Below are 21,416 nucleotides of genomic sequence, written 5' to 3'. Positions count from 1 at the left end.
TGTGTTAATATATCATTTCCAATTCCAAGAGTTCTTATTGAGCATATTAATCATTTGTATGGCATTTCATCAAATACATTTTGAAAATTCAAGTATAATACATCACTGGTTCTCTTTTATCTACATTGCCTTGAAAAAAGATCCTAAGCAATTATCAAATGTGATTTCCCTTTGTAAAGCCATGCTTTAGTAACAGATTCCAACATTCTTCTTAAAATTGTTGCCAGACTTACTAATCTATAATTTCCTGTTTCCTTTCATTTTGCTTTTACTTTTGCAAGTTTGGCATGGTGGCTTATTGGTTAGCACTGCTGCTTCACAGTGCCAGGGACCTGGGTTTGATTCCAGCCTGAGGTGACTGTCTGTGTGGAGTTTGCACATTATCCCTGTGCCTGCACGGGTTTCCTCCAGTTGGTCCGGTTTCCTCCCACAGTCAAAGATGTGCAGGCTAGGTGGATTGGCCATGGGAAATGGAGGGCTATAGGGAATAGGGTGGGATACTCTTCATAGGGTCAGTGTAGACTCGATGAGCCAAAAGGCCTGCTTCCACATTGTAGGGATTCTATTCTATGATAATCTTTTGGGATCATTCTAGGATCAGTGGAATTATGGAAATTGTAACCAGTATATCCATTATCTCCTTTAGAATCCCTGATAGATTTTATTACCTTAAAAGTTTCTACAATGCTGCTTTTCTGCTGATATAAATTACTTTAAGTTTCTCACTTTAATTGTCCCTTTGTTACTGACTATTTCCGGGATGTAATTTGGGTCACTGGGGGTCATTGAGGTGAATGGAGAGCATGAGGTGACATAGAAACTTAGTGGGGTCTGTATAGCTGAGGTCCAGAGGGCCTGCTGTTTTTATTACAATGGCTGAAGTCTGACAGCACCAAAGCAGGCCCCTTAAATGGTCAGCCTCCACATTCAGCAGTCCCCATAGCTGTCTCCAAACATTTTCCAAGGTCAGCTGGCCCAGTGACAGGCTGCATCATCAAACCCCACAATCAAAATTCCATTTTTGCAGGCAGTTTCTCCCAAGGTGGATGGGTTGAAACAGGAATTTCCTATGCTCGTGCTTCCTGCCAAAGAGGTCAACAATGGAGACAGGAATGGGGTTGCGAATGATAATAACTTGCAGTAATTTCAAATTTGCAGTGATTTTCCAAATCTGTACTGTTTTTGTATGTTTTTTTCACTGGTTGGGTTAGTGTTGGCTTTGTGTTGCATCCCCACACATTAATTCTGAGATTACGACCACCCTTACGAGTCGCAAATTTGTATTTCCTCCACCTACCTCTGAAAGTCTTGTGGGCTGGTATGGATTTTGGAAGCATTAAAAAATCTTCTAAGAGAGTTCTTGAGCACTGGGGTTTGGTTGCTGAGAAATCTGAAACATTCTGACTGGTAAGTAGTAACCAACTTCAGAGGTCATTATTAGATGGTGTGTTGTAATATATTGCAATTCACCATGGGGCTCTATTGATCATTACATTCACCAGTATTGATTAAGTGCCAAGATGTGTTACAACACATTTACTGTGGCAAAAAGAAGTGCCATATTGCATTTTAATGTTGTATAAAATGTATTGGGAAACCCTCCTATCACGTTTTAGATTGCAGTTAAATGTCCAGAGATTTACAATTTTGAAATTTTTCAAAGTTGTAAAAAATCTAAACACCCATTTCACTCCATTAATTGACATGCATTTTGCTTCAAAGTGAAGAAACAGATGGTCTGCAACTTAGAAGAAAAGGTCTATTTGATATTCAGTTTCAAAGAATTCATTGTTCCAATTCCAAATTGTTCGTTTTGATATTTAGGATTATTTAAAAAGCTACAGAACCACTTTATTTCACAAACATTCACATTTTGTTCAATAGTTTGAAGTGGTTATTAAAGGATTATTTGCCTTTGATGTGGTGAGTGAATAATTTTTTTAAGCAACATATTGATCAAATTCCATTTTAGTATGAGTTTTCTTTCTTCCTCCCCAGTCTAAAGCCTGTCTGAATGACAGCTCTATTAGATAGCTAGAACCTTTTTTTTACATAACGTTCATTTCAAAGTCACAGTTCCTAAAATCTGCATATAGTGGATTCTCTGCATCTAGCTATGTAGGGACAGGCATTAAGACTCATGGAGGGTGAGGGGCAAGATTTAGAGGGTGTAAACATTGATGCTGGAAATTGTGGTACTGTCCCTCAAAATCCAAGCAGGCCTTCTAATCAGTCAACTTCCGTACCCGTGCTCGTTCTGCACTGCATCATGGTTTGGGAAAACCCACGCCTCTGAGGCAAAAATATGGTGGTAATTTGGTTTAGAGTACAGCTCATCTTTCGGAAGTTGGGAATGAACTCAACCCTCGTTTCCTGAGTCCAAGACAAAATTCTGGGCCAAAATATTTGTACAATGTCTCTTCCGTTTCATTACACTTTATGATTCCTTTGCCTGTTCCTGCCTGTAAGGCACCAAAATTGATTTTATCTACTCTACAGTGTATTTTTATATTCTGTATCTTTGTAAAAATGCTAATGGGATATTTTTACATTCCTGGTTAGTTTACTCTCATTTTCTACATTTTTTTCCTTTTTTAAATCAATTTTGTCACCCTTTGCTGTCTTCTTAATGCTTTCAATCCTCAGGATCTTCATTGCTAATTTCTATTTTTCTAATGGAATTTATTTTTGTTGACCATTTTTTTTTCTGTAACTGTTTCTCACTGTTTATGTACTGCCATGCTTTTAGCTTATTCACCCAATCAACTTCAACCAACTCTTTCCTTACTGCTATAAATTTGGTTACATTTAATTTTCACCTTCTTGCCTGAAATTGGAGTACATTATTTTGAAATTCAATATGGAATTATCTGTATCAGAATCACTCTTTCTCAGGGTATCTTTCTCTATTACATTATTAATTAAATAAGGTTCATTTCACAATACCATATCAAAAACAACCTTATCTGGTTCCAGAACATATCATTCCAAAAATACTGCCTCGGCAGTGCTCTAAAAACTTATTTTCCAATTACTTTTTCCAATTTGATTTGTCTAATCAATATAAAGAGTTAAAGTCCTCCCAAGATTATTATAATGCTCTTGTTCCAAACTTCCTCTTGCACAATATTTTGTTCAGCACTATTGCAATTATAAGTGGCCCCATAAACAACTTCCATCACTGATTTCTGAACCTTGACATTCCTAATCTCTAACCATAATGATTGTGATGATTCATTTTGTTACTCAAGAACCTCCACCCTGATGTGATCCTTTACTCTCAGTACTGATTCCTTCTTCATTTCTATTTCGGCTATCTTTTTGAAATGTTGTATAATGGAACCATAGAAAGGTTACAGCAAAAGAGTTCATTCAGTCCTTCATGTCTGAGCTGCCCATTCTAATCTCACTTTCCAAAAACTGGTCCGCAGCCTTTTGTTCACAGCACTTCAACTGCATATCCAGATTCCTTTTAAATTTAAGAGTTCAGGTTCTCCACCTCAATCACCAGTGAATTCCAGACAGACACCACCTTCTGGATGAAAATGGTTTTCCTTAATGTCATGGAGGTCTATAGCACAGAAAAGGCACTTTGGCCCATCGAGTCTGTACTGGTCAGAAACAAACGCCTAACTATTCTAATCCCATTTTCCAACACTTGGCAAATAGCTTTGTATGCATGTCTTGGCATCGTAAGCGTACATCTAAATACTTCTTAAATGCTATCAGGATTTCTAGCTCTACAACCTTTATAAGCAGTGAGCTTCAGATTCCCAATCCCTGGGCGAAAAAAGATTTCCTCACATTCCCTCTAAACCTCTTGCTCCTTAAATATATGCCCCTAGCTCATTGATCCCTCCACCAAACAGAGCAGTTCCTGCTATCTTCCCCTCATAATTTTATACGTCTCAATCATGTCCCCCCTCAGTCTCCTCTGCTTCAAGGAAAACAACCCTAGCCTATCCAATCTGTCTTCAGAAGTAAAACTCTCCAGTCCAAACAACATCTTAGCAAAACTCCTCTGCATCCTCCCCAGTGCACTCACAGCCCCCCACAATGTGAATTTGAGAACTGTACACAATACTCTTAGCGGCGGCCTAACAAATGTTTTATATATTTCCAGCAATACCTCCCTGCTTTTTAACTCTATGCTTCAGCTAATAAGGGCAAGAATCCCAAATGCCTTCTTAATCACTTTATCAACCCATCTTGCTACTTTAAATGACTGGTGGACATGCACACCAAGGTCCCTCTGATCTTCACTGCTTCCCTGGGTCCTACTAATCATCGTGTATTCCTTTGTTTTGTTTGTCTTGCCCAAGAGCATCACCTCATACTTATCCAGGTTCCATTTCCATCTGACCAGCTGATCCTGTAATCTAAGGCTATCCTCTTCCACTAATTACCACTACACCATTTTTCATATCATCTATTAAGTTACCGATCAACCCTCCTATATTCAAGTCTAAATCATTTTATATACCACATGCATCAAGTGGCTCAAAACTGATCCATGCAGAACTGCACTGGACACAGGCTTCCAATCACAAAAAGAGACAACCCTTGAACATCATCCTCTGCTTCCTGCCACTCAGCCAATTCTAGATCAATTAATCAACTTTCTTTGGATCCCAAATGCTCTTACTATTGCTATCAGTTTTCCATGCGGAACCTTATTAAAAGCCTAGCTAAAGTCCAAGTAGACTAGATCAAATGCACTGCTCTCATCTACACACCTGGTCTTTGAAAAATTTAATCATGTTTGATCAGACATGACCTCACTTGAGCAAAACCATGTTGATTGTTCTTGATTAATCCCTACCTCTTCAACTACAGATTAATTTTGTCCCTCAGAATTGCTTCCTTTAATTTCCCTACCACCAAGGTTAGACTGACTGGCCTGAAGTTTCCTGGTTCATCCCTTTCTCCCTTATTAAGTGATGGTACCACATTGGCTATCCTCCAGTTCTCTGGCATCTCTCCTGTGGACAGAAAGGAATTGAAAATCTTTGCCAGCGCCCTTGCTCTTTCCTCCCTTGTCACACTCAACAGCCTGGGATACATTTTATCCAGCCCCGGAGATTCATCTACTTTTAAGCCTGTCTAACCACACCAGAACCTCCTCTCTGCCTATTCTAATTTCTTTAAGTGTACCACAGTCCTTCTGCCTGATTTCTATGTCTACATTGTCAGTCTCACTCGTGAAGACCAACACAAAGGACTCATTTAGAATCCTTTTTAAGATTCCCTTGCACATTCTGTATTCCTCTAGGAGATCTGTGTTGAGCCCTCTGTAGCTGTCATAAGTCTCCATTTTTCTCTTTATCCAATCTTGTAGGTGCTCCAAGATGGTGGCAGAGTAGGATGTTCCAGCCAGAGCTCCACTGTTCTGCCGTTCTTTTTCTTTTTCTCTTTTTTCCTTCCTCTCTTCTGGAGTGTTTCTTTTCAAACTTGTAACTTTCTAAATTTACCCGAAGTGGAATGGAGATGGTGAGTTCCAGACCGGAGGCCGCTGCGGGGAAGCAACTACGGGGAGGCAAGGCCCAGAACGGGGACCACTGCAGGGAGGCGAGGCCCTTGCAGATTAGAGGTGAGGTATTGAGTTTTGAAGACCAGCATGGTCTGGAGACTTGGCCCAGTGTGGTTTGGAGGTTAGGAGCTAGCACATGCTTGGGTGAAAAGGACTTCAAGTACTTCTTTAACTTTTTATTTACTATTCTTTCAATTTTGTACCAAATACCTAAAATGGTGCCACAAAAAACGATGCTGCAAACTTTTCATTGCACTCATTCAAGTGCATGTGACAATAAAGCTAATTCATTCGTATATCCCTTGATATCTGGGGTTTATTGGATTTGTTGATCCCAAACTTTATGGGAACATGTTGGCCTTGTACTGTTTCCTTCTTGAACATGTCCCACTAATCTAACATAAATTTACCTCAAAGTATCTGCTCCCAGTCCATTCTGGGCAAATCATGTTTTTTTTTTATTCATTCATTGGATGTATGATCTAATTAAAATTGTCCTTCCCCCAGTTAAGAAATTTGATTCCAGATCCCTCCTTATCCTTTTCCGTAACATTCTTGAATCTAACAGAGTTATGATCACTCTCTGAAAATGCTCCAGCAATGAACTCACCACTTGCCTAGCTTCATTACCAAAAATGAAGTCCAGAACTGTGCCCTTCTCTTGCGAGGCCTTCTTCGTACAGGCTTACAAAGCTGTCCTGAATGCATTTTTGAGAATTCTGCTCCTTCTAAATCTTTCACACTATGATTACTCCAGTTAATGTTGGGGAAATTATCACTATCCTATTATTTTTACACTTCTCTAAAATTTGCCTACATGTCTGCTCTTCTATTTCTCTCAGACTGTCAGGGGCCTAAAGTACACAGCCAGTAATGTGATAGCTCCTTTTTGGTTTTTAGGTTCTACCCATATGACTTAATTTGAGGAGCCTTCTAAGATGTCATCACTCTTCACTGCTGTAATTGATTCCCTGATCATTACTACAACATCCCTACCTCTTTTACCTCCTTCCATGTCTTGCCTGAGGACCCTATGTCCTGGAATGTTGAGCTGACAATCCTGACCCTCTCTCAATCGTGTCTCAGTGACAGCAATGACATGATACTCCCAAGTTTTAATTTGTGCCCTCAACTCATGTGCCTTGTTCGTCAGACTCCTTGCATTAAAATAAGTACTGACCTTGCCAAACTCCCTTGTGACTTAAATGGCTTATACTGTCTGCACCCTATTGACTCACTTGTTGTCTCTTAATTTTGGCCGTTCATCTCCCTCTGCTGAAACATTCTCTCTGGTTCACCACCCTGCTTTGTTGTTAAACCCTCCCCAATGGCATGAGCAAACCTTTTTGCAAAGTCCCACCATCCTTAAAACAGATCCAATGTCCCAGAAATCTAAGGCTCTCTCTCCTGCATCATCTCTTCAGCCACACATTCATCTGGACTAACTATATATTCCTGTACTTGCTAGGTGGTGGCTAGTAATCCACAGACTACGACCTTTTGAGTCCTGTTCTTTAAATATTTTCCTATCTCCCTAAATTCTTTTTGCAGGACCCCAACTCTTTCACCACCTATGACATTATGTACATTTGGTACCAATCTCTGTCTGTTTGCTCTCCCCTTTCAGAATGTCCTGCAGCTGTTCAGCACCATCCTTGACCCTGGCACAGGGAGGCATATCATATCATCCTGAAGTCTCTTGTATTTGCAGAAACAGCTGTCTGTTCCCATTACTAATGAATCCCATACCACCATAAGCCTGCCATTCTTTTCCCTCCACTCTTCTGTAGCAGACCCTCACGATGCCAGGAAGTTGGCTCCCATGGCTTTCACCTGCATAATCATCTCTCCCAACAGTATCCAAAACGGTATATCTATTAGAGGACTCCTGCGCTACCTGCCTTCCGCTACTCCGCCTGGCGGTCACCCATCCCCTTTCTGGCTTTTCATTCTTCACCTGCAACGTGACCACCTCACCAAATGTGCAATCCATGACATGCTCAGCATCACAGATGCTCCAGTGAATTCACCTGCAGCTCAGAGATGTAGTCTGCCAGTAGTTGGAGCTGGACACACTTCCTGTATGTCGTCACCGTGGAGAACTGAAGGTTCCTTGATTTCCCACATAACACAGCAGCAACATATCCTGGGTGTGAACTCTGCTGCCATGACTTCCCCTAAGCTCCTTAATCACCGTCTTTCTTAAAAAAAGTTAATTATGCTTTTGCAAGAATACTATTAACTTACTTCCCTTATACTAACTTTACTTCCATTATCCAATTTTGCTTATATATATTACTTTATTATAAAGTGACCCTGACTTTCACTTATTCCATTGTTTTTCAGTTAATCCCTTCTTCCAAAAAAGAATGACGCCTTTAAAAATCCCAAACCAATCAACACATCACTTTCCTGTGATGTCACTGTTTGATTTGTTTTCCTAATCAGTAGATCCCTGAAGCTGCAGCTATTAAACTCATATCTTCCCTAATCCTCTACTGACCACACTAAATTTGTGCTCCCAGTAACAAACCTCGCTGCAAGGGGAAACAGGTCTTCCCTGGCCACCCTATCCAAACCCCTGTGAGATATTGTATTATGATTCTCTTCACTAACTCACTCACAAGCACTCCATGTTTATTATACCGCGTTTCCATTCATTCATAAAACCGTGTTTTTAATAGTACATTTTACTCTTATAAGACAAACTAAATTAAACATCCCTTCCAACCCATTACTGTTTCTTTACACCTTTCAATTCTTATCAGCCCCATGCTGCAAGCATCATTTAGATCTGTTTCTGTATCAAAGGCTACCCATGAATAAGTGTTAATACTGTAACCTACTCAGAACAATGCCATCACCATCATGATGTCTCCATAGCTCCACTGAAACTATGGAAAAATTATAATATTAATTAGCTTGTAGTAACCGTCTCTTAGTACCTGAATAGGTTGCAAGACATCAAACAGTTTCCTCCACTAGTATTTCCGTACAGCCTGCTGCTCTTTATCTCTTTGAAATTTCCTTATACACTACCTATTTCTATAATACTGTACTACCTATTTCTAATTTTTATTTAAGAGTACCATCTTGTACTAACATACGGATTATACTTTTTAAATATACATTAAATAGGGCCACTATCCCCTTCCAGAAACTTACTATCAAAACAGCGCTTCCGTGAAACTGCAAGAATGAATGTGTAAGAACTGTCAAAACCGGCAATAGTAAATGAAATCTCACGACCCGGCTGCAAAAGCTCATTTTAACATCCTCTATACTTTTATTTAGTACATGTATAATTTCTCACTTATTTAGATCATATAGGTCTAGTATTCCTACTAACATAACTAACTTTAAAGACAAAAACCTCAATTATGCAAGTTCAGACTGGATAGCCATCCTAATCCCATCATCAGGAGTAACAGCCAGCATTTAGCAAATGCTTAAACCATCTCCTGCTTCCCCAGGACAGATCTATCTATTGTTCACAAGTTTACATGACAACTATGTGACACCACAGTGCTAAAATTTTAATTTATATAAAAACCATGCAGTAAAGAGGCTGGTGTAAAACTGTTCTTCGTATTCCATTGCCATCTCGATCTGTGCTGCTGCGGACACCCAATAAAGAGGCTATTTTTGCCACTCACTGATCTCAGTTGTTACTGAACACAATCCCATATCCTATATTCTTGTACATCTCAATTAAGTCACCCCTCAGCTTCCTCTGTTATAAGGATAACCCTAGCTTTTCTGATTTCTCCTCTTACCTGCAACTTTCAAGCCTGGACAACATTTTTGTAAATCTCCTTCATACTCTCTCTTGAGAGCAATTATTTCTTTCCTATAATGTGGTGATCAGAACTATACACAAAACTCCACCTGTGACTTAACCAGTGACTTAGATAGTTACAGCATTACATCCCTGCTTTTGTATTTAATACCTTGCATACGCTTTCTATAACACCTCATCAGCCATTTTCAGGGACTTTCTGAACATGCACAGTAAGGTCTCTCACTTCCTCCAAAACATCTCAACATCTTTGTTTGCCCTCCTCAATGCATAACCTCATACTTGCAAAATTCAATTTAATTTATCACTTTTCTGCTCTCTCAATCAAAGCTTTGACATCGTCCTTTAGTCAAGTCATTCTCTTCAATAGTCAGTAGCAAATATTCCAATCATCTCTCCCACATTTAAGTCTAGATCATTAATATATACCATAAACAGCAAAGAATCCAACACTGACTCCACTGAAACATCAACGGAAACCATTTTCCTTTCACAAAAACATCTATGAGCTAATTTTGAATTTGACTCATCACATGCCCCTGTATCTCACAGGTTTTACTTTTTTCTTAACAGTCTGCCAAGTGAGACCTTTTCAAATGCCTTACTGAAATACAGGCAGACAACTCCCTTCATCAATCCTCCTGGGTTTTTCTTCAGAAAATTCAATTAAGTTAGTAAAACAACATTCCCTTAAAACCACGGTGACTATCCTGATTAAGCTTTTCCATTAACTGCCAATACTATCCCTCAACATTAATTCTCAGAATAAAATCAGAAAATGCAGAGAATCTCAGCAGGTCTGGCAGTATGTGTAATGACAGAAGCAGAGTTCATGTTTCGAGTTGATAACACTCTTCTTTGAACACAGAACATGTATCTGACTCAGAACATAAATTCTGTTTCTCTCTCCACAGATTCTGCTACACATATTGAGTTTCTTCAACACTTTCTGATTTTATTTGAGATTTTCAACATCTGCACTCTTTTCCTTTTTATTGATCCTGGTAGTTTTCCCACCACCAAGGTCAGACTGATAGGCCTATAATTATTTCACCTATTCCTCTTTGAATAATGGTATAATGTTTGCAGATTTTCAAACCTCTGGTACCTTGCCTGTACATAGTGAGGAACTGAAAATGATTCACAAGTGCATCTGCTAATTCCTCCCCAGCTTCCTTCAATAGCCTTGGATACAATTCATCTGGCCCTGGTGGTCTACCCACTTTCAAGGCAGTCAATCTCTCCAGTGTTTCCCTTCTGGAGCATTTATTTTCTAAGCCTAGTCACCTTGCAACTATATCTTGATCATGGTTATTAGATCTAAACCATTATCTCTACTTATGTCTCCTGTTCACCTATCTTTCTACAAATACTTCGTGCCTTCAGATAAAGGCCCTCTGGTTTTATTTTTTGATTGCTGTTTTTGTATGGATCATATTTGCTGATGAAATCTTACTGTTAAACTCTTTACTCCTTCCTGACCCACTCTATTGGTCTTTACCCAAATCTCCATGTTGTTTTATTGTTTCAAATTTTCTCTTTAGATTTCTAAATCTCCCTTAATTTGACTACTTCTCCCACCACTTTATTTTAAAGCTCCATTCACAGCCCTAGATACACAAATTGCCAGGATACTGATCCCAACTTGTTTTAAGTGCAGCCCATCTCAACAAGAACGCTCCCTCTTTCCCAAGTACTGATGCCAGCGTTCCATGAATTAAAAACCCTTCCACTAATCATATAATCCCTACAAGTTTGCACTAGCCCTCCGAACAGCATCCCACCCAGTTCAACTTCCCACCCTATCCCCGTAACCGTGCATTAACCATTGCTAATTTACCTAGCCTACACATTTCTGGAAACTACAGGTTAACTTAGCATGACCAATTCACCTAACTTGCACATCTTTGGACTGTAGGAGGAAACCAGAATATCAGGTGGAAACCCTCAGGGACACAGGGAGAATACGCAAACTCTTCCTACATAACATTTTCAGCCACAGTTAAAATGCTCTAGTCTGTTTGACTTTATCCCAGATAGCCAGAGATTTTTATCTGTGAGGTTACGCCTTATAATTTATGTGCAAATCCTCTCAGAACAGTTTCTCTAATTCTGCCTTTGTCATTATTTCCAGTGTATATTTCAAAAACTGGGTCATATAATTATAGAATCCCTGCAGTGTGGAAAGAGGCATTCCAAGTTCATTTACAGCCAAAGGAGATATCTTTAATCCAGACACTGAGTGGCTAACATAATCTTCCTAATTCCCAGTCGTGGCTGCACAGAATAATATATATTCCCAGACTATACTGACCCTATCAAGATTACATTCTTTTTCACTGCTTCCACTTGAATAGCTTCTTGCATCATAGTGCTATACTCAGCTATCCCACTAAGCTGTAGTTCTTGCTCTATTTCATACAGGTAGCAAGAATCTGTTAATTGGAAGCTGGCATTTCCTTCTGAAAATGAAGGAGGGAGGGGAGAAGTTATGTGGATATGACAGTGCATGTTCACTGTACATTGCTGGCCTTCTCTACCCTACACTTGCCAGAAAATTGGTGGAACGGGACCAGACAGCCCAATTCAAGCATCTTTTAACTATGTTGTTATAGTCAGCTGAGGCCAATTATCTCTGAGCAAGTAAGGATAAACTGGAGGGTATTGCAAAATTAGCAATGCAACAACTTTGTAAATGTTAGGTGGTGAAAAAATTTTAAAAAAATGTTTTCTTCAGATTTGGCATATAATTTAATAAATTACAGTTATTATCTTACAGATAATTATTACGAAGTAACCTGCTGTTAACACTCTGAAATAATATGGCTAATATTTATTACAAACTTTTTATATGCACTTACCTATGTATCTTCTCGCTAAAAGCATGATTAATTTTCTCCACTCAAACACCTGTTTTTTCTCTTCAAAATTGGTAAAGTATCCTGATGGATTTCCCATTAGCTCAAAGCCTATACAATATGTGAGGAGAAATTTATTACTGTACAAAATATTTAATCAAGCAGACTTGCCAATTAATGCAATGAACTGTACAGCTGTCAATTTAAGTACATTATATGTTGTGCTGATTAAGGGTTTAGTACAATGCGATATTAAATGTAAACAGAGATATACAATTGAAAATTGCACAGCTGTGACGTGAAATTTTCAGCATTATGTTAAACCTTGTCAACGTAAAAGCAGAGAAACACTTTAATAATTCTAAGCATGTATTTGGAAAAATAAATTGCATCTGCAATACAATGTAAGAGGTTTGCAATAAAATGCAAAACAATCTAGGGACGGTCAGCCTCAGAGTTATCAATGACACAAAATTGCATGCCAGAGTCCTCAATTCACTCTAACAGCACCTCTAAACCCAATTTTTAAACCTCTATTATATTTCTCCCTAATCTCCCCTGCCCAGTTTCTAAGTTGCAAACACAACAGGCCCTTTGAGCTTACAAACTTTTCATTTCCCCTGTCTCAGCCAATGCTGGCATGATTGATATCTTATATTTCTGAGTCTGTTGTTTGCTATGAGAGCAGTACATTAGAAGTATGAAAAAGTAAGTTAGTTGGGTAGACAGAGCATTGAGACAGAATTGCAGACGAGGTGATTAAAAATGCGGGCATTTTTGGAAAATGTTTTGTTTCGCAAAGTATTCAAGAACACGTAGGGGAGATTTTCCTTGCATTTCCAGTGCATAATTAGAGCAAGTAAATTGCTATCCCTCAGTTCTTTCATGCTTTTCACTTTTACTATGAATCACCTGCTTAGACCTGATTTATAAGCATTATAATTAAGGTTAATGGATTCCTGCTTATATTTTTATCATGCACTCTGGATAACAGCAGACTGAAAATTATAAGGTACAGATCATACCAGCATCAGGTGAGACTAGTGGAAGTGAACAGCTTCTCAGCCTGATATAAAAGTATTTTATAATCATTTTGAAACAGAGCAAAATGATTTAGGGGAGACTTAAAAAAGGTATTCAAAATTATTTCACTAAAATGCAATATCTCACATTTATCCAAACTGAACTCTATCTGCCACTCTTCAGCCCACTGACCCAATTTATCAAGGTCTCTTGGTAATCTTAGATAACTTGCTTCACGATCTATTATACCCCCAATCTCGGTGTTATCCACAAACTTACTAACTATGCCTTCTATATTCTCATCTAAATCATTTATATAATGACAAACAAAAGTGGATTCAGCACCGATCCCTGCGGATCAAAGGCCTCCAGTCTGAAAAACAACCCTCCAGTCACTCTGTCTCCTGCCATTAAGCCAACTTTGTATCTCACCCTGAATCCCATGTCATCTAACTTTACTTAGACCTCAGTAAAGCCTTTGACAAGGTTCAGCATGGTTGGAAGATCAGTAAAATTAGATCACGTGGATTCAGAATTCAGAGTCTATTGTTCCTAGGCTTCTCCTTACATCCCTTCTTAAACAAAGGCACATTAGCCATTCACATCCGGCACCTCAGACGTATTTATAGATGATGCAAATATTTCTTCAAGGGGCCCTGCAATTTCCTAATTTTCCACAAAGTCCTGGGATACACTAGATCAGACCCCAGATTTATCCACCTTTATATTTTCTAAGACCTCCAGCACTACTTCTTCTGTAACGTGAACTGTTTTCAAAACATCAATATTTGTTTCCCTGAGTTTACTAGCCTCCATTTCTTTCTCCACAGTAAAAACTGATGCAAAATATTCATTTTATATCTCTCCCATCTCCTGAGGTTCAACACAAAGACAACCACTTTGATCTTTAAGGGCCCTACCCTCTCTCTGTGTTTGAGTTTATAAAAATGATCCAACTTAAGTTATAGAAAGTTACAAGTTAGTAGTTTGCGTTTCTTTTCTGCCAGTTGTAAACAAATCTGTTTACAATAAATAGCTGATTTCTTGTTAAGTACACAACCCTGATGAGTGTTCATCAGTCAGGTAAACTGGAGACTTTGGATAGCTTGATTAAATCTTTTCATATTTGCAACGACCCCACGAATAATGGGACTTGCTTTCCAGCACACTACTGTAGTAAATGTTGACTAATATGTCACAGTCACGAGCAACTGCACAGCATGAAGTAATGGAAAGTCAGGCCATATTTAAGAAATTCTTTTTCCCCATAAGTGATTGACCTCATATTTGCTTACAACAAAATCTATTTTTCAACAGGTTATTCAATTTACCCATAGCTGTGTCCAATCAGTTAACAAATTGGTCCTTTTTATAATCTTCTACTTCCATCTACATTGCTTACAATGTCACCTATCATTATGCCATTGGTTAACTTAGATATGTAACTTTCTATCCCATTATCTCAGTCATAAAGAAAATAACTGAAGCCCCAGTATCAGTGGGCACCCGGTCAATTACAGTACTCAGTATGCTTATAATCTCTATTGTCACTCAGTCAATTTCTTAGCTAGATCAGTAATTTACCTTCAATTTCATGAGCTTCAACTTCAGTTTACAGTCTCTTATGAGGCATATTATCAAATGTATTTTAGAAGTCCATATAAGTAATATTCATAGATACAACATCCACTAAGCACAAAGTCAATCAGGTTCATTAAGCATGATCAACTTTTTAAGAATAATGGAGTGGACAAATTGTAACTTAGAGCTTAGGGCAATGTTATTCCCATACTTGTTGGGTATGATAGTTGGTAAAAAGTACAGCCACATGGATAGCTTCTTTAAGTTATAAGAAATCACCAATTGGTCAGCCATACTTCAATTAATCCCAGGATATTGATAACAATCTTGGAATAGGAAAACAGTCTAGAAGACAGTTGCTAAAGCTTCTTGCTTTCAGCATCGGGAGTAGTGACAGCGCGAGCCAGAGGCAGCCAGGAAGGTAAGCTTTTCTTACCTGTCTTGACAGCACCGGCTGTCTTGCTTTCAGCATCGGGAGCGGTGAGAGCGTGAGTAAGGGGGCAGCCGGGAAGGTAAGCATTTCTTTATAAAAACTTACCTCGTGAAGCAGCGGCCTTCTTGCTTTCAGCGTCAGGAATGGTGAGAGCGCGAGCCGGGAAGTGAACTAATATATTCGGGCATTGGCTAAACCTGAAACACTACGCATGTAGTGTCTTCCACCCATCCTCCTCCTCTAACCAAAAAAAAAGACTGTGTGGAGGGTCGGTAAGGTAAGGTTTGTTTTCTTTATTCTTCTGGAAATCTAGAGTAGAGGGAATGGAAGCTAGGGCAGTTGCATGCTCCTCTGTAGGATGTGGGAGGTAAGGGTCACTACTGGTGTCCCTTTTGACTTCACCTGCGAGAAGTGCACCCAACTCCAGCTCCTTACAGACTGCGTTAGGGAACTGGAACTGGAGCTGGATGAACTCCGGATCATTCAGGAGGCTGAGGGCGTGATAGAGAGGAGTTATAAGGAGGTGGTCACACCCAAGGAACAGGAAAAAGGTAGCTGGGTGACTGTCAGGAGAGGGAAAGGGAATAGGCAGCTACTGCAGGGATCCCCTGTGGCCGTTCCCCTCAATAATAAGTATACCGCTTTGGATACTGTTGTGGGGGATGACCTACCAGGGGAAAACCATAGCGGCCAGATCTCTGGCACTGAGCCTGTCTCTGTGGCTCAGAAGGGAAGCGGGAAGAATAGGAGAGCGATAGTGATAGGAGATTCACTGGTTATGGGAACAGACAGGAGATTCTGTGGTATTGAGCCAGACTCCTGGATGGTATGTTGCCTCCGGGGTGCCAGGGTCAGGGATGTCTCGGATTGAGTCTTCAGGATTCTTAAGGGGGAGGGAGAGCAGCCAGAAGTCGTGGTACACATCGGTACCAATCACATAGCTAGGAAGCGGAATGAGGACCTGAAAAGTGATTGTAGGGAGTTAGGATGGAGGCTGAAAGCCAGGGCGAGTAGAGTAGTAATCTTAGGATTACTACCGGTGCCAAGGGCTAGGGAGGCTAGAAACAGAGAGAAAGCGCAGCTGAACACGTGGCTACAGAGCTGGTGTAGGAGGGAGGGCTTCAGGTTTGTGGATCATTGGGACACCTTCTGGGGAAGATGGGACCTGTACAGGAAGGACGAGTTGCACCTGAACTGGAGGGGCACCAATATCCTGGACGGGAGGTTTGCTAGAAGTCTTCGGGAGGGTTTAAACGAGTTTGGCAGGGGGTTGGGAACTGGGGCTACAGATCAGAGGATGGGGTAGCCAGTGTACAGACAGATAGAGCAAGCAGAGAGTCTATGAGGAAGGATAAGCAGTTAATAGGGCAAAGTGGAGTCAGTGCGACGGGTTGAGGTGTGTCTACTTCAATGTAAGAAGTGTCAGGAATAAGGGTGACGAACTTAGAACATGGATCAGTACTTGGAACTACGATGTTGTGGCCATTACTGAGACTTGGATAACACAGGGGCAGGAATGGTTGTTGGATGTTCCAGGGTATAGATGTTTCAAAAGAAATAGGGAGGGAGGTAAAAGAGATGGGGGAGCGGCATTGCTAATCAGGGATGGTATGACAGCTGCAGAAAGGGAGGTCATGGAAGAGAGTTTCTCCACTGAGTCAGTATAGGTGGAAGTCAGAAACAGGAAAGGAGCAGTCACTTTATTGGAAGTTTTCAATAGACCCCCCAGTAGCAACAGAGGCACTGAGGAACAGATTGGGAGATAGATTTTGGAAAGGTGCAGAAATAATAGGGTTGTTGTCATGGGGGACTTCAACTTCCCTAATATAGACTGGAACATCCTGAGTGCAAATAGTTTGGATGGAACAGATTTTGTCAGGTGTGTCCAGGAAGGATTTCTGACTCAATATGTAGATAGGCCGACTAGACAGTAGGCCATATTGGATTTGGTGCTTGGCAACAAACCAGATCAGGTGTCAGATCTCTCGGCGGGAGAGCTTTTCGGTGATAGTGATCACAACTCCGTGACCTTTACAATAGTCATGGAGAGGGAGAGGAGCAGACGGTATGGGAAAGTATTTAATTGGGAGAGGAGAAATTACAACGCTATTAGGCAAGAACTATGGAGCACCAATTGGGATCAGATGTTCTCAGGGAAATGCACAATAGAAATGTGAAGGTTTGTTTAGGGAGCAGTTGCTACAGGTACTGGATAGGTTTGTCCCACTGAGGCAAGGAAAGGATGGTAAAGTGAAGGAACCTTGGATGACAAGACATGTTGAATACCTAGCCAAGAGGAAGAAGGAAGCAATGATCGGACGGGGCTCTAGAGATCTACAAGGCAGCCAGGAAGGAACGGAAGAATGGACTTAGGAGAGCTAGAAGGGGGTATGAGAAAACCTTGGTGGGTAGGATCAAGGAAAACCCCAAGGCTTTCTATACTTCTGTGAGGAACAAGAGGATGGCCAGAAAGAGGGTCGGGGCAATCAGGGATAGTGGTGGGAACTTGTGCATGGAGTCAGAGGAGATGGGGGAGGTCCTTAATGAATACTTTGCTTCAGTTTTCAACAGTGAGAAGGACCTTGACATTTGTGAGGACAGCATGAAACAGGCAGATATGCTCGAACAGATTTTTGTCAGGAAGGAGGATGCGCCAGAACTTTTCAAAAACATGAGGATAGATAAGTCCCTTGGGCCAGACGGGATATACCCAAGGTTTCTACGGGAAGCGAGGGAAGAGATTGCTGCCCCTTTGGCAATGATCTTTGCGTCCTCACTGTCCACTGGAGTAGTACCAGGAGATTGAAGGGTGGCAAATATCATTCCTTGCTCAAGAAAGGGAATAGGGATAATCCTGGAAATTACAGACCGGTCAGTCTTACTTCTGTGGTGGACAAAGTATTGGAGAGGATTCTGACAGATAGTATTTATGATTATTTGGAAAAGCACAGTTTGATTAGAAATAGTCAGCATGGCTTTGTGAGGGGCAGGTCATGCCTCACAAGCCTTATTGAATTCTTTGAGGATGTGACAAAACACATCGATGAAGGTAGAGCAGTGGATGTGGTGTATATGGATTTTAGCAAGGCATTTGATAACGTTCCACATGGCAGGCTCATTCAGAAAGTAAGGAGGCATGGGATTCAGAGAAATTTGGCTGTCTGGATATAAGACTGGCTGTCCAATAGAAGACAGAGGGTGGCAGTAGATGGAAAGTATTCAGCCTGGAGCTCAGTGACCAGTGGTGTGCCGCAGGGATCTGTGCTGGAACCTCTGCTCTTTGTGATCTTTATAAATGACTTCGATGAGGAAGTGGAAGGGTGGGTTAGTAAGTTTGCTGATGACACGAAGGTTGGTGGAGTTGTGGACAGTGTGGAGGGCTGTTGTAGGTTGCAACAGGATGTTGACAGGATGCAGAGCTGGGCAAAGAAGTGGCAGATGGAATTCAACCCAGAAAAGTGTGAAGTGATTCATTTTGGAAAGTCGAATTTGAATGCAGAATACAAGGTTAATGGCAGGATTCTCAGCAGTGTGGAGGAATAGAGGGATCTTGGAGTCCACGTCAATAGATCCCTCAAAGTTGCGACCCAAGTTGATAGGGTTGTAAAGAAGGTGTATGGTGTGTAGGCTTTCATTGGCAGGGGAATTGAGTTTAAGAGCCATGAGGTTATGCTGCAGCTCTATAAAACTCTGGTTAGACCACACTTGGAATATTGTGTTCAGTTCTGGTCACCTCATTAGAGGAAAAATGTGGAAGCTTTAGAGAGGGTGCAGAGGACATTTACCAGGATGCTGCCTGGACTGGAGGGGAGGTCTTATGAGGAAAGGTTGAGGGAGCTAGGGCTTTTTTCATTGGAGCGAAGAAGGATGAGAGGTAACTTGATAAGAAGTTTACAAGATGGGAGCTAGGGCTTTTTTCATTGGAGCAAAGAAGGATGAGAGGTGACTTGATCGAGGTTTACAAGTTGATGAGAGGCATAGATAGATAGTCAGAGACTTTGTCCCAGGGCGGAAATGACTATTACGAGGGGGCACAATTTTAAGGTGATTGGAGGAAGGTATAGGGGAGATGTCAGAGGTAGGTTCTTCACACAGCAAGTGGTGGGCGTGTGGAATGCGCTGCCGGCAGTGGTAGTGGAGTCAGATACTTTAGTGACTTTTAAACGACTCTTGGATAGGCACATGGAGGATAGTAAAATGTAGGGTATGCAGGGTAGATTGATCTTCGTAGGATAATAGTCAGCACAACATCGTGTGCTGAAGGGCCTGTACTGTGCTGTACTGTTCTACGTTCTATGTTCTGAAGTCTAAAAATGGCAAAGTGAGAAAGAGGCTGGAGAATTTAATTCTTATGCAGCATTACAGACACAAACAGTGAACGGTGTAGCAACTGCATTGCTGTTCAGAGTAGCAGCACTGAATGACATGTACGCCCAACGAAGGATACCGAAGTAGGTACAGAGGAAACAATGATCCATTTAGTTTTTAGTGGGAAATTGCTACATATTTATTTGCCTACATAATAGCTGCTGCATAACAGAAGTATCTAATTAGCTGTAAAGTGGCTGTACCATTATGATGCAACATAAACCAAATTTTAATAAAAAATTAAAACAGTTCTGAGGAAGGGTCGCCAGACCCAAAACATTAACTCTGATTTTTCTTCACAGATGCTGCCAGACTTGCTCAGCTTTTCCTGCAACTTCTGTTTTTGAACCAAATTTTAATACTAGGTTTCAGTTTCTCTGAAGTGCAATTTGAAGTCCCAAGTTAAGTCAATGTTCTTCCTGCTATGTATTTACAAAATGTATGTAATTTATAAATCATTATAAGCATATGAATATAATTTGTGATGAGACAATAAAACTTTGGCAAAAGATTGATGAAAACCCTGGAGAAATTGACTGGCTGGATATTAGAGTTCTGGCAATTTTCCCATTGATATAACGGCAATAGGTAGGAAGAAACCCTTTGGAAATTTTATTCCTGTAACTTACCTGGCATAAGCCCATATTGCCACAGACGGTGAATTAAAATATCCAAATTAGTGAAGCTGTATAGAAGTTTGCCATTCATTTCCCTGCTCAAAGAGAGAGAGAAAAAGTGTTTAGCGTCTTGTTTGCAATAAATTAGAATCGGCCAGCTTACTTAAATTGTGTATTCTTTCTCATTCCTCCCTTTTGCACATCCTTCCTAACACATTTCTATCACTTACAGACATGCACAATAAAGAGTCAAAATTATTCATTTCAGGAATATGTTTTCAGCTTTTATACCTTTTGCATCTCTTCCAGCAAGAGTGTACTATACGATCACTGCCATGTGATGTGCATTATTTTCAGTTCATCGCAGGGGTGATAAATTTCTGGAGTCATTTTATACCGCAGATTTTACTCTTAAGATACTTATAGGACAACATTTTACACAACACCACTATTAAAAACAGGTATTACAAATTATATGCTTAGCAATCATTGCGAATGCATGTTGAGTATGAAATGTGTACAATTTAAATCTCATTTCTACTGTACAGTATTTATACATGGTCAGGAAGAAATATTGTTGCAAGACATGCTTGTCATAGTATTTGATATGACAAATAATTCACATGCATTTCCAAAAAAATGCTGTTATTAATATTCAAGTGAAAGCAGGATTCAAAATGCAAAAGCTGACTTCTTATTAATCAACTACTGCCAAGTTAGAATTCAGCAATCTTTGTGTCAACTATGAGGGAGAACTGTGGTAATCAAGAAAGGGGGGGTGGGGGGGAAGGTACAGGATAAATTGCACATGATGCAAACCGTTTGGTTTAAACAGTTTGGCTCGTCCTTAGCATTATTTCATTTCAAACCTCTTCCTTCCCCCAGATATAGAACATAATGTAAAAACTGAAAGTGCTATAGAAACTCAGCAGAGGTTTGGCTGTGTCTATGGAAAGAGAAACAGAAATAATGTTTTGAATCCAATAGGAAATTGCTTCAGAACTCAAGGGGGCTGGAAAATAGTTTTCATGCTATTTCAAAGGGGGAGAAAGGCCAAGATGCACGGTGTAGGAGATAGCAGGAACTGCAGATGTTGGAGAATCTGAGATAACAAGGGGTAGAGCTGGATGAACACAGCAGGCCAAGCAGCATCAGAGGAGCAGGAAGGCTGACGTTTCGGGCCTAGACCCTTCTTCAGGAAGGGGGG

General features: G+C 40.4%; 1 protein-coding gene across 5 annotated transcripts in view; it reads right to left on the bottom strand.

Moving 5' to 3' along the window:
- idua (alpha-L-iduronidase) overlaps window positions 1–21,416 on the bottom strand; it is a 208,306-nt gene that overhangs the window by 109,394 nt on the left and 77,496 nt on the right. For all 5 annotated transcript variants that reach the window (XM_048595980.1, XM_048595995.1, XM_048595989.1 and 2 more), the window contains exons 2-3: window positions 20,222–20,304; window positions 12,191–12,298 (exon numbers count right to left, since the gene is read on the bottom strand). In XM_048595980.1, coding sequence (XP_048451937.1) covers window positions 12,191–12,298; window positions 20,222–20,300 — 187 coding nt within the window. In that variant the 5' untranslated portion in view covers window positions 20,301–20,304. The remainder of the gene's footprint in view (window positions 1–12,190; window positions 12,299–20,221; window positions 20,305–21,416) is intronic.

This window comes from Rhincodon typus, chromosome 1, assembly GCF_021869965.1.
Source record: "Rhincodon typus isolate 14 chromosome 1, sRhiTyp1.1, whole genome shotgun sequence".
NCBI classification, from domain to species: Eukaryota; Metazoa; Chordata; class Chondrichthyes; order Orectolobiformes; family Rhincodontidae; genus Rhincodon; species Rhincodon typus.
Note: the sequence above shows the minus strand (reverse complement) of the source record. Positions and strands in the feature narration are given on the sequence as shown.